The sequence below is a fragment of the Uloborus diversus genome, unplaced genomic scaffold (assembly GCF_026930045.1).
Source record: "Uloborus diversus isolate 005 unplaced genomic scaffold, Udiv.v.3.1 scaffold_14, whole genome shotgun sequence".
Classification (NCBI taxonomy): Eukaryota; Metazoa; Arthropoda; class Arachnida; order Araneae; family Uloboridae; genus Uloborus; species Uloborus diversus.
In genome coordinates this window covers 615,310-629,902 of record NW_026558098.1, presented here as the reverse complement: position 1 = coordinate 629,902, position 14,593 = coordinate 615,310, and the positions used below count along the sequence as shown (strand labels likewise).

The 14,593-nt window shown below is 35.5% G+C and overlaps 2 protein-coding genes across 2 annotated transcripts in view; one reads left to right on the top strand and one right to left on the bottom strand.

Moving 5' to 3' along the window:
* LOC129232818 (transmembrane and coiled-coil domain-containing protein 4-like) overlaps positions 1-5,079 on the bottom strand; it is a 63,363-nt gene extending 58,284 nt beyond the window's left edge. Inside the window, exons 1-2 of the mRNA XM_054866917.1 lie at positions 5,067-5,079; positions 2,683-2,785 (exon numbers count right to left, since the gene is read on the bottom strand). Of these exons, the coding sequence (XP_054722892.1) occupies positions 2,683-2,785; positions 5,067-5,079 (116 nt within the window). The remainder of the gene's footprint in view (positions 1-2,682; positions 2,786-5,066) is intronic.
* Positions 5,080-12,243: 7,164 nt separating this feature from the next.
* Positions 12,244-14,593, top strand: part of LOC129232817 (integrin-linked kinase-associated serine/threonine phosphatase 2C-like) — a 37,756-nt gene continuing 35,406 nt past the window's right edge. Inside the window, exon 1 of the mRNA XM_054866916.1 lies at positions 12,244-12,274. Within this exon, the coding sequence (XP_054722891.1) occupies positions 12,244-12,274 (31 nt within the window). The remainder of the gene's footprint in view (positions 12,275-14,593) is intronic.

The window sequence follows — 14,593 nt, the reverse complement described above, 5'->3', positions numbered from 1 at the left end:
AATTAAAAATTATGACTTTTTAATTGGAAAAAACGTTCTTAAAGGTGAATTTTTAATCATTCTGACAGTAACGAATTTACTTTGTCACAATTATGAGGGGCTCCAAAGGGGATTCATAAATGCACATGGTAAATAATTTAAACATAGTTCTGTGAATAGACAAAGAGACCCCCAAAAGTGCATTCGGATGTGCCCTAAACCTGTAAATCAACCCCTGCATCGTCTTAATGTGGGCCTAGGGTCTCACTTTTAGTGAGTCGGGCCCAGGCAAGCCATCTCGGGTTAGCACGAACTCATCGGCTGAGCCGTGGGCTAGAGCCGCAATATAGATAGGCCGACGCATCAGCTAAAGTTTAGCCATTTTGGATCGGATTTTTCATTGTTGCGCTGCTAAGATTACCACAGCAATGTTTCGGGTTTCTCCAAATTTGATGAAAATGGTACTTTATTTCATAAACAATTCACGTGCCTCTAATTATCCCTCGCAGTGAACAATCACCAAACGCGATGACTCGACAGAAAAGACAACCATACTCAAATACGCGCTCCGATCCAAAAAGGCGGATCTTAAGCTGATGCGTCGGCTCGTATATATAGGGACAGGAACGTGTCCCTAGCCTTGACATTGGTAGGGTACGAAGCAAGGACGATTTCCGTATTGACGAGTTGAAGTGTCACGTCGGCATCTTTAGTGCCTATTTTAACGAGTTTTATAAAAAAGAGATTAATTATGTAACTATACCGACTGCAAAAAAAAAAAAAAAAAACTTTTTCATTGACGAAATCTTTACTTCAATGGAGATTCCAGTGCGTTTCTCGAAAGCAATAATTTTATTTCTTAATGTATCGTCTGCCGATGGAGGAAGTTTATTAACTGTTACTATAAACTAAGTAGAGTACGCCATTTTGATGATTGGATTTCGAGAATGAGCTGAATAAAATAAAAGAGAGCTTCTAATGTGTTTCGCTTGGTGAAAACAACTGGCTGCGAGTTCTTCACAGCAACCCTATTCTCTTCATTCCGTTCTTCTTCTTTCCTCTACCCGACGCACCTTCATGACAATGGACTCTTCCTTAGAGGGGCGTGGCCAAGTGCCAGTGGTTGCATGTAAACGCAGAGATGGAATCAGTTCCTGGTTTGGGAGGGGTCATTCTCGGAAAGGGAACGTCAAAGTTCAATGTTCGAGTAAAAACAGAGAATCTGGGGCAAATATTTTCGAAATTGAAGTTTCAAAGATGATTTTGTTTTTTAAAATCTGGTTTCAATTTGGCCACTTGTTGGTGATATTTAGACAGTTAACTATTGAATCAGATTAAAATTGCCAATAATGGGGAAATATCATTAAATTGGAGTAAAAGGAAGTCATGTGATGCACACATCTGCTCGTTCGAAAATGACAGAGCAGCTCCTGAGAAACACAATTTTTCCGCTTCAAGGATTTGAAATTTGGACGAAACGGGGTCGACAACTGTTCGCGTAAATCTAAAAGTGTCCGCACCTGGAGGTCAGAAGCAAGTGGGGGAAGTACTTCTGTTGAGGGAGGGGTAAATATTATTTTGATTTGTGCAATAAGCACTTCAGGCAATAAAATTCCTCCTTATCTTGTGTTTCCGAAATTTCATCTCAACGCACACAAGTTGAATGATGCACCACCAGATGGCGACAGTATTGCCAATTTATCTGGCTGGTCCAATGAAGAAATATTCCAGTTCCTTATTCCCAAAAGAGGTGGGGTTAGGATATTCCTATTCCCAAAAGACGTGGACTTCTTCGTCAAACACACAAAACCATCGAAAGATGATCCAGTGCTTACACTGCTCGACACTGTAGATAGTCACTGCATCTATCCAGTGCTCCAAAAAGCTCAAGACGTGGGAATAATAATGGTGATATTCCGCCTTCGTACAAGCCATAAAATGCAACCGCTAGACAGAACGGTGTTTGGGCTGCTAAAATCTTGTACAATCAGGCAATGAATGACTGGATGTCAACATCGAAAGATCCAATTAAAAATAACGATGGCAAGCCAGTCACATTAAACTTAAAATGTCATTTATCCAATGCTGATAGATACTTTTAGGTAAAATTTATTCATGATAGAATAGCAAGACATTAGTGTTTATAACGGCAAACTTTAATGGTACTTTGAAACACTTATGTACTTTAAATGTGTTCGAAATCCTTAAAAACTACACTATAATCAAATGCCTGTACTTACGCGAGATTTTGAAGAGTCATCGCAGAAAATATCAGTTTTAATCCAATTTCGTATTTCATTTAATGTGAAAGTGCATATGCATTGTTACTTCCTTCGTCCACCATTGACTGCGGTTGAACGATGTCAGAGCGCAAGCGCCAACATGTTAGCCTTGCTTTTATGAGGTTCGTCTTCACCTTTATTAGCGTCATTCACCCATAAAGAAACCAAAAGGCATCATTGAGAAATCAAACATATTACATTAAAGTAACGTTAAAGGAACCAAAAGGATCACATTTGCTAACCTCCATTGCACCCTAAGGCACCGTGTCTTCACCCCAGGGAGCCAAATGGCTTCCAAGAGGCACCTGTAGTTTTAACAGTATCTTTTGAATGAGTCATCTTTACTACCATTCGTTCAGTGCGTTAATAATGTTACTGAACTCCTATCAACGGGACATGACAACAATAGAGGGTGTCCTACCTGTTCCATGGTTCCTTGAACAGGTCGTGCAGGGATTTGGCGCAGATGGCGCAGTAGGCGTAGCAGCCGGCGTCACCCAACACAGAGCGGACGGAATCGGCGCCTGAAACAAAAAATAACCATTCACGGGAATCATGTACAAAATTCAATACTCAGACAAATTTCGAATCCAAAAATAGACCGGATATTTTTAGTCACCGTCATTTGCTGCGCACAAAAGAGAACGAGCTGATGTGTGCATCACATGACTTCCTTTTACTCCAATTTAATGTCTTTTTCTTATTATTGGCAGTTTTAATATGATTCAATAGTTTACTTTTCTCTAAATATCAGTAACAGTAGCCAAATTGAAACCAGATTTAAAAAAAAAAAAATCGCCAAATTTGTCGCCAAGTTGGCGACCAAAAAATGCGATTTATCTCCAAGTGTCCGCCAAATTATAACACCAGTTGAGTTTACATCGAAATTAACAATGACTTCCCTCCAAAAAGGGGCAAAAAACCCCTTTAGAAACACTCGAATGCAACCAAAAGGGAAGGTGCACAACTAGATCCCACTAGGAATCTAAGCACCAAATTTCAACTTTCTAGGACATTCCGTTCTTGAGTTATGCGACATACATACACACATACATACGTACATACAGACGTCACGAGAAAACTCCTTGTAATTAACTCGGGGATCGTCAAAATGGATATTTCGGGTGACTGTAGGTTCCTAGGCACATATCCACGTGTGGTCGGGTTGAAAAATATACTCAACATTCATTCGGGGTGAGCAAAATGGAAATGAAGGCCGATTTTTGAGTGAAAATTTTTTCGTGAATACAATACTTCCTTTTTTTGTAAAAGGAAGTAAAAAAGGTAAGTATAAACGATATACATTTGCGTACACAATACAAAAGAAATGACCTTTTTGTCAAACTGATGAATACATCGTTATTTTACACTCCTCACTATTCTCACCTCTATTTTCAACAAAACTACATGAAAATGTTTAATAACAAAATAAAACTTGATTTTTAAGAAATAAATAATCAAAAAGTGCCAGAAAGTTTGTCTCACAAAAGTCTTCATACACTTTGAAAAAAATATCAAAATTTTAGTAAATAATCGAATTTTTTACGAAGTTATTATTTAGTAGAATATCATGCAGTATCAACAACAGCTTTCAAACGTCTGGGAATAGATTTCATTGTTTTATCTTTCTTTTTTTGTGCAATTTCCGAGTAAGTGTTCAACCGCACTTCGGTCTTACTGTTTCTAGTTCGTTTTTCGTTTCAATGCTGTATTTTCGTAATCTAGCCTCTAGATTTGTCTAAGTATGTTACATTAAGTTTAAATTTTGCGATTAAGGAGATATTTCTAAGCTTTTCGTAATCTAGCCTCTAGATTTGTCTAAGTATGTTACATTAAGTTTAAATTTTGCGATTGAAGAGATATTTCTATAAGCTTTTCGTAATCTAGCCTCTAGATTTGTCTAAGTATGTTACATTAAGTTTAAATTTTGCGATTGAGGAGATATTTCTAAGCTTAATGACAATTTTTTAAGGTACCCAGACGCAAACGTTGAAAACTTTGTGCTTCTTATCGTTATCTTGATAAAAAACAAAGTTGCTTCCGATAACGAAATTTTGGGCATATTATGCAACCTCACACAAAAACACCTTCACTGTCCTGATTAACTGGTCCAACTAAGTTTTTAGGATTAAGTTCCTCATTTTGTTGTTCTATTTACAATTATACAACAATTTAACCAAAAATGTTGAATTTATTTTCATCTCGAAATAGGACGTTATTCCAAAACATTTTGAGCTTATTTATCAGATTTGTTGACGGAAAGCGTAAGCTTTCTGTTTTTCGCACAAACAAGAAAATGTCTGCGGGAAGAGGTCCCATTTAATCCAGCTAATCAGGGAACTTTGCAATACTGGATTTTAGGGGGGGGGGGGGGTGCCCCCCCCAAAAGGATGAATTAATTTCAATATTTTATTTATTAGTTTTTAATTGGCCTTTCTTTTTCATTTTTTTACGTAGTGCTAGTTAATTAAAAAGAACACAAAACATTTTGAATAAAAGCATTTTAGTTTGCTAAAGAAGTATTACTGGAGTCAGACGGCCAGAGTTTTGCAGAAGACATTTAACTAACTTACTGGTTTCGAATTCAAGGGACCGTTAACGCAATTCGTCCACTAATTCTTCTTCGATGGAATCAATAATTAACATTTTTTTTTTTAAATGTGTAGGCACACCAAAAAGAGTATTTTTTTGTTTTTGTTTTTACATGTATTTTTGGACCAACCTATTCAGGGGAATTCCCATGGAGTGAGCTCCATATGTGCCGCATGCTCTCAAACAGTTTTAGCCATGTACATGAGAGCATACCTATATTGTGCATCATGGATTACTGGGAGTATACCAGGGTTGGCCGAATTGGACCCAATTGGGTTGGACCCAATGGGTTTTTTTGAAAAAACCCATTTAAAAAAACCCATTATTTAACCCACTTTTGGGTTTTTTTTAATTTTCTGAGAAGTTTTTAAAAAAATTAATTAATTTAAATACTCTCAAAATTTAAACTTCTTTTTTATTTGTTCTTCACCACAGACAATGAACACAAAAAATGAATTTTGAGCTTTAATAGTATTTCTTAACGGCATTAAAAATATACTTTTTAAATAAATGTATTTAACTTTTTTCTTTAACTGGTCAATAAATAACTCAAATTATCTTGACCAAGTCCTGTCACGTCTGATTTTCTCAATTTTTGTAGATTGTACAGAGGAAACTAATCTAGTTAAAAGGCTTTCATGTGAATTATTTTCTGCTAACCAACACGTCACAAATCTCGAATAAACACAAGGTATATTTTTTAGAAATAAACAGATTTTTCAAACGGTCGACAGAAAACAGAACAGGTACAGTATGTTCATTATCTTACGAAAAAGTTTAATATTTCTTACTCTGTACACAGAAATAGAAAAACATGCAACATAAAGTTTAAAGAAATATCTTGATTAAGCTGGAATTCAGTAAAAAGGGATTTAAACTACTTGAGGTTCTACAGTAGTTTTACATAACGAAATAAAATACATTTAAGTAAAATGCAAAAAAAATGTAATAATTATAAACGTACAATAAATTTTATCACTCGAGAAGTAACTTTACCTTAACTGTTGGTAATAAAGAAAATTAAAAAATCTGAAACTTCACCATTCTTGGGTTTTTTCGTCTTTTATATTTTTCTCCAGAAAACGCTGAATTTCAACTAGTTTTCCAGCTTTTTTTACCCGAAGACAATTTTTGCACTTTGTCCATATACTTACGCTCCAATATTCTACAAGCACCCCACATTTTCCCAAAAAAAAAGAAAAAAAAAACCCACATTTCTTATAAAAAACCCAACTTTAGTTGGGTTTTATTTAAAAAAACCCAAAAAACCCTGGGTCCATGGGCTTTTTTAAAAAAACCCGGGTTTTTGCCAACCCTGGACCCTCAGAAAAATGGATGGGACCATCACTGGTTTACTTTATTTTACTGGCTCGGAGCTCCCTCATTTGGTTTCTGCCGAAGATAAAAGCACAAAAAGAAAAAATGTTTAATTCCGACATTTCTGTATTGAATCCAAATCGTGTTACTTTGATATCTCGAAAACTCATTATGGAGGATACTGCCGTCCACCTGTCCACAAATCAGTATTTATTTACCCTCGGACTAATGGAAATAGTTGTCCCAAACAACTTCACTCTACGACTTTCGCGGCTTTACTACATTGCGGTTTTTTTTTTCAAATATAGTAATTAGTTTTCTTTTATGCGCTCGTGTAAACTGCTTCCTACATAAGAGTAACAAAGTATGTCTTTTAAGTAAGGTGAGCTCTTCTGAGGGCTGTAGTTGTACTAGTCGAGGGAGTGGAGGTAGAAAATCGTCGAAGAAAGAGTCGGGAATCGCTATCTCATTTTAATCGTTAAACAAACATTTTAATCGTTAATGGTGTTCAACAATACACTAGATTTTTAAGTTGTATACGTTAGAGACGTACCGAGTAGCACTTTAGCCGAGTACCGAGTACTTGGCCTTTCAGTACTCGGCCGAGCTACCGAGTACCAATTATGTTCTAAGAAGAACCACCAACAGACATGTGATGAATTTTGAACTTATTGGAATAGTAGTATAGACCTCCTTGTCCATATAATAGTTTTTATAACTAAATTCCTGCTGAAATTTAATCACGCATTATATAAACAATTTTGTTTGCGTCAAAAATTTTACAAAAAAATTTACTTTTAAAATTTAAAATAAATTAATAAAAGGTATGATTAATCAAGCTGGAATTAAAACAAATTACAGTGAAATCCCTCTAATGCGGACACTAACAGGACAATATTTTTTTTTTGTCCGCATAAGAGGGGTGTCCGTTAGGAGGGGTTTCACTGTATCCCAATCAATTATAGCTCTAGTCTGTCAAACATAAATAATTTTTAAAAGCAGATAAAGCAAATGTGCAGGAACACTGCAGACACCGTGTTGCTGACCCCCCCCCCCCCCCGTTACAAGGAACGTCTTTTTCAGTGCATAACATGTGAGCTAAGGAATGTAAAGACATACGACAAAATCTGACTTTTGTCGGATGCCTTTAAATCCACGAGCTCCCATTTTGTGCATCGAAAAAGAAATTCCTTATAACGCCAAAACACGTGTCTGCAGTGTTCCTGCACTGTGCTTTTAACATTATTTTATTTCCTTCTATTTTTTAAGCAAAGATATTTTTATATTTTTTATAACTAATTTTTGTTTGCAGCAAAAATCCATTTTTAATATAAAAATTCCATATTTTCTATACTTACCTTTTTTGTATAATTTTTAATAAATAAGTTTTATTAACTTTGGGGACATTAAAATAAAGATTTATTCCACTGAAGCATTACAAACTTTTTTCTCAAAATTTAAATTTGACTTATAAATTTTAATTGTAAATGATTGCAGAATATAATGCTTGCTCTTTTTTAAAATAAATTTTAGTATCTGTCTTGGACAATATTCAATTTTTCGCAACTACTCGGTATTGGCCGAGTATCTGATCAGAATTTGGTCGAGTACCGAGTAGTTACCGAGTACTAGGTACGTCTCTAGTATATGTGATACCTTAAATAAGGATAAATGTAGAGGAAGAACGGGGGAACATACGTTCACTAACTGGCAATTAATTCATCATCGAACAAGTCGAGCTATTTTCATAGATTGGTAGTAGTGTGTACGAACTGCATGTGTGTGTGTAGTTTATTTCCCAATAATTAACCTATTACGTCTAACATATCTCATTTTCTCATATTTTGTGCAATTTTTTAAGCAATGCAAATGTAACGGTGGTTACGTTTCATATCTAGGGGGCTCTACCTATGTTAAAACTTATTTAAATTGCCTTAAGTAAGTTTTTTGCTCTCCAATTAGGAAAATATATGGTTTATAAATCCAGAATCCTACTTCACGGAAATTTGGTTATCGCAGTAAAGTCTGGAATGGCATATATTGCGGTAAACCACAATAAGCGAGGGTTGACCGCACTTTGAAATGACGGTTCTAGTACAAAACGACCATCATTCAATGTTTGCGAGTAAAGACGTGCTGAAATGAGAGGCATCGAATGCTAGACTTCTCGAATGATATGAGACGGAAAGGGATTACCCATGAAACCGACAGAAAAGAGTTGAAATCCTCGCAGTCTCGGACACAGGGTTGTAAGAGTTTTGGCCAGTGGTGGTTTTAACCATGGATAAAACCGGTTAAAACCGGCAGGGATGAAATCAGTTTTATCCAGTTTTAGCCACTTAGATAATTATCAAATTTTAAATGAGAACCAAATAATAATTTATTAAAAAGAAATGCAAAACAAACCATAATCAATCACCTTTCATCATCTAAATAGTATGTTCGAAAGTTTGTAGAAATTAGAGCATGTTTAGAAGATACGGTTTACATGAAAAATACGCAGTAACATTAAAAAAATAATAAGAGTGAAACATTGTAAGTTGAATAGATGGATTTTAATTCTCATACACAAATGTACAAAGTATGTGAAAGTATTTCAAGTAAATTTGAAGAATAAATGAGAAAAAAAAAAGCTTCTTTCAGAAGCATATATAGGGTTTTTTTTTAAAACAAAACTAAAGGTACAGGGGGGTGAAACACTTATGAAAATTAAAAAGCAACCCTACTGAAAAGTTACTATATTTATGTTACAGGCTGTTTTGTATTCCTTATGTCTTTTGTTTTAGTTGTGAGCAATTTCAGTTATTAATTCTGAAGAAAGTTAAAATTTGTTCACTACTATTGTTATAATAATGTAAATTACTTCACTAACATTATATTTAACTAACTAAAATTGCTATGCTTAATCAAACAACTTCCAGCTAACAGATTTATTAGTTGCAAAACACACACCTCTCACATACATACAAATTAGAAGTGTATTTTCTCGTTATTTAGTTTTGGCCAGTTCTATGGTGGTTAAATTCAGTTTTGGCCGGTTTTAGCCAGTGGCCAGGAGAAAATCAGTTTTGTGCGGCCAAAACTACAACCCTGCTTGGAAAAATATAAAGTATGCTGTTTTGCAGCGCTGCTCTCGATCAGAGATATGATATAAAGTTTGCTTGCATGGATGAAGAATAGCATTTCTAAAACTCGGTGTCTTATAATTTTACAAAACTGATGGCCCGATCGGATTCGGAACTTAAATTCGGAGACATTTTCTAAATCAGACGAGTGGGCTTTTCATAGGGGCAATCTCCTCCCCTCTTTTTAAGTTACATTATGTTTTATGAACATCTTGAAATTTTGCATTTCAGCATATATTTTAGGGCTCTTTCCAGTAAAATGCATTGACGACAAACCCTTTGCCTCCCCTGGAAAATTTTGAAATGTCAAGCCTGAGGACGACCAAAAAATTGGGACAATCCTGATAAAATAAAGGCAGTGGGTGACAATCCATCAGGCAATTTTTTAAAAAAAAGTTGGGAGTGCAACCAGAGGGGGGCCCCACAGGGCCCGCCCCCCCCCAGAACGCTAATTTGAACAAATTTCGAAAATACTCTTTTTTTTTTAATTCGAACGAAGATGAACGTGCCTTAGAGAAAGTGGTTCCAAAGTAAGCAGGGACGACGAGAGGTCATTTAAAAGTTCCCCCTCTCTCCTTTTTGGCATTTATTTTTTCTTTAGTAAGGAACTCATCATTCATTACACTGCCTATTTCTTCTGCTACCGCGGAGTGATCGTTTTCAACAATGCGCCTTCTCAAGTCCTATTTAAGAAGAACGCTTAAATGGATTAGCACAGCTTTGTATCAACAAAGATATAGTTGTACAACCAGATGAAGTTATTGAAGAACTAACAAAGAAATAACGACGGTTAAACTTTGCATGATAGACAATAAGACAATTTTATAACTGTACATATGCAATGTGGATATTTAGGACTCATCAAGTGTAAGTGATTTTATTGATTATTTTATTGTATTTTTAAGTGATTTCACACCATTTTAACGTGTTCCTTTTTTTATCTTTCCTTGAATGATCTTAAAAATATGAATAGTTTAGAGCTTTAGGCGATAAAAATTCGTGTGCATTTTCATTTATTTCATTAATATAGTAAACCAAGTAATAACAAGTATTGATTTCCATTTATTAATTTGAACATCTTACTGCCATGCTGTTGTTTCAAGTATTTTAAAGTTTATTCTTAGCGTGATTTCAATTCTGGCATGAGAACAATTAATGTTTTTGCAACAGTTTTTGAATAAATTGCAAAACTTATGCAATTTTAAGGAATTTCACTAAATAATATTAATAATAATAATAAATATAAGATATAAATATAATATGTAAAGAGAGAGGGAGAGAACTCTGATAGTGTTGTGAAAAAAAAATGTTCCCCCACTCCTAAAAATATTTTCTGGTTGCGCCCCTGTAAAAAGTTGATTCATTCCCCAGTAAAATTCATGAAAAAATTATTCCTAAATTGTTGCTGAGTTTTTTTCAAGTGTTAAACAGTAGCACAGGTTCAAAGATAATAAAATATGTTGCACTCGAATGAATACCGCATTTTCTAATTCATGTCATTTTTTCACAGGTGATACAACTTAAAAGCCCCCCCCCCCCAACCCCCCTGCACTTGCAACTTATGTTAGGCGAGGATTTAAAAAACAGTTCGGCTTTTTCCGCCCAATTTCATACAATTCCGAAACAAAACACAAAATTGGTCTAGCGGAAAGATTAAAAAAACAAATTTACTTTGGACTTCTCTGTGTATATCTCACATTCGTGTCTGCTTTAAACCCATGGAAAGTGAAACCACGGTAACATGCGCGGAAAATGGATTCGTTTCATCACCCAGACGGACGGACAACAGCGCGAAACGAGAGAAAACACAATTTAGAACGAGTGGTTGTTTTTGGAGAATACTAGTGAGGTGTAAAAACACATTATTACGTACTTTTGGGCGGATTTTCAATTCCATCTCGACCAGACGACTCGCTGCGGAATCTCGTGGCCATGTCTATCGAGATCCCGAGTTGAGTTGAACGTAAATAAACAGAAGGAGATTGTTATCCAGGGAATTATTACCAGTGCTGCCACCTATCGGTATATAAAATAATGGAGGCAAGGCACTTAGTATGCAGTCCTCTACATAAATACAGTTGTTGTCAGTTGTGACTCGGAATAGGAATAGGAATTATTCCCGGATATTTCCCCCAAATATTATTTGCCTATCCATTGGGCTTCATTTTCTTTATTAAAATTTATAATATCATTGGAATCCTAATTTTGAGTTTTGTCTCCGAAGTTGGTATTTCCGTTTCGATTTGCGCGTCCATCGGTTGCGTTCGACGAACCTCACCGGTCTACCGGTTAGTAACCAGTTACTAGCCGCGGCGTTCTATGATCAACCGGTTACCGCAGCGGTTACCATTCTAAGCTGTTGATTGGTTGATTGGAGCACGCGATCATTAGCTGTCATATGATTAATTAACCGGTCGCTCCGGGTCGTGCTCGTCGAACGCACTCATTGGTTGCGTTCGACGAGCTCGACCGGTTAGTTAATCACGTGACAGCTAATGATCACGTGCTCCAATCAACCAATCTTAGCTGTTGATTGGTTGATTCAAGCACGTGATCATTAGCTGTCACTTGATTAACTAACCGGTCTAGAGGGAAAAAAAAAATTATATATAAATGCATTAACATATAAAAGTGTTTCCTTTTATCACTAAATGTTATGAAATTTTACTATTATATGTAATGGAGGCAAAGCGCTACGTACGCAGCCCTCATCATTTTATGTTATGGGTATTAAACCCACGAAGAAGAAGAAGAAGAACTAACCGGTTGAGCTCGTCGAACGCAACCATCGTCGTGTTTTCGAGTCGGCACTTCCACTTCTACTTCGATGAAAAAGTTGTTTGCAGTTTCGATGGCAGTCGCTGGCAGATGAAGTTTTGGTCGTATTTTCACTGGATTTCCTGACAGACTCCCTGTTTTTTGGTTTTGTGTCCCTCATCGGCGTGAAAATGGACCTCTTCGATGATTTGCCCGAACCTGGTACGTACTCTTTATGTTGCAGAGTTTCTGCTAGGTTTTTCAATTAATAATCGGCTTCCGTGTCTACCGATCTAGGGGATGCCTGAAAAACTGAATAAATGTACTGGAGTTTCTTTTACGTTCTGGATGAATATTGCAGTTTTTATTGAAATATTGTAAACGAGAAAAAAAAAAAGTGTTTTGAATTGAAACCTTCCGTTGTTATCAGGGTTGCCACACCACAGGGATACCTGAAGGGGAACACACCACAGGGGAAACACAAGGGAATTCAAAAATCAACAAAAAAACAGGGAATTTCGAAAATTTCCTCAAAAACCTGGAAAATACACGGAATTTTTTTTTTCTTCTCAAATTAAAGTTACAAAAATCAATTCCCAAATATATAAACTACTAAAAAATAAATTTAAATAGTAATAATATTAATGATAATATTAATAAAAATCAGAAATAAAGTAAAATAAAAAATGGTAATTTTTTTAAGTAAATGTTAAAGTGTTTATCATAAAAACTTAATCTTGAATTTCATGATAATTTAGAGTGTACATGAAATGAGTCGTCAATAATCATTGTTCAGCTTCACTTTTACACTTTTAGGTCCATAGAATAAATGGTTAAGAGGTCTTTTTTTTTGGAATAAAAAGTTGAATATATTCAATCACCATGCTATATTTTCAGTTATTATGAATTCTTATTTATTTCTCCTTATTTATTTATTTATTTTTGTTTCGTTTTTTTAAACCTGTGGTGAAATTATGAAGATATTACTGTTCTTTTTCAAACGTCAGTGTTCGCTCATTTGTAATGTTTCTTTTTCATACAGGGAAATTTTTTTTCCAAAATTAAGTGGCAACCCTGGTTATGTTTTGAGCAGAACAAAAATATGTCACTGTCCACAATGACCAAACCCAGACTGTGACCAGTATTTTTCTTTGATATTTCCGGTTCACGATATACATCACGCTAAATGGGAATATTTCGATAATTGAGAATCTGGTGCGGTCGTCTCATTTTTGGCGCAAATAATTATATTTTGGTAACCCTGCTGATTTATAGTAACCCTATGTCAATAGATGTTTCTCTTCGCTTTGTTTAGATTTGCAATGAAAAATATCTCTCGTGCAGGCGCTGAAGCCAAAAAATGACGCCAATGAAGAAAGATCGCCAGATTCCCAATTATCGAAATATCCCCTACTAAATGCTTGCCCATGCCTCGAGGGCACCCCAAATTTGCATTTTGGGAGGAGGGGGGGGGGGTTCTTAATTTAGCGAATGGACATCCAACTTTTGCAGAATTATAAAATACCGACATGCGGACATGCACATCTGACGAAAAGAGACTTTGGACATTAAAAAATGCAAAATCTCCAAGTTTGCCTGGAGGAGGAATTATACAGGAAGTCACGGTGACCTACCTTCGGAGTCTCTCGAGATGCCTCCGATCAGAAATCGGGAAAGCTTTTATGGAAACGGCAGTTCCGAAGATACTTCTCGAAACAAGCTCCGAGGGCTGTAATTGACTACTACTATTACTGTAATACACTATTATTAACTACTTTTTTTAAATGGCTACTAGGATTGACCAGGGCATATTTTAAGGAAATTTGACTGTGTGAGCAACTCCAACTTCCTCGGAAGGGGGGGAGGGATTGTAAATGTGCAGTTTATGTTAGTTGAATGATCGTCAAAAAAGAGTTGGGGTGTGAAAATTGGAATTGGGGAAATTATTGCTAATGGTGGTTTTGTTCGATAGGAAAAAAGTTTAAAAGGACATAAACGCTGTGACTCAGCATTTAAAGTAGTTCAAACAGTCGCCGAGTTTTTGAATTTTTTCAATTTCATTCATTATAATATAACCATTCATTTTCATTTATAATACAACCATTCATTTTAATACAACCAAATTCAAATAACATTGTCTTTTTCAAAAAAAAGATTTCATATAAAACCTCTCTTTGTAAAGTTTGGCTTCTGGTTTTCCTCCTCTTTGGTTTTTAATTTCGTCTTTTTTACAGAAAAATAAAAAATATATAGAAATACGTAACGGCTGAAAAATTTTAGGAAAATGTAGGTGGGCAATTTTATTTGACTGTGTGGGCAATTGCCCAAAAAAAACCCCCATTAAAATGTGCCTTGCAGTACATAAAAGTATTTTTGTACCATTCGATCTCAATTTCATCGCTTCTCACGCATGAATACTATTCACGTAGTCTCAGCCGAAGCTCCTGATGAAAATGTTTTGTACTCCGGTGAGTCATGTTTTTTAATCGGAGACATTAATGAAATATATCTTCTTATAGATCAAAAATAACGTTTAATTTT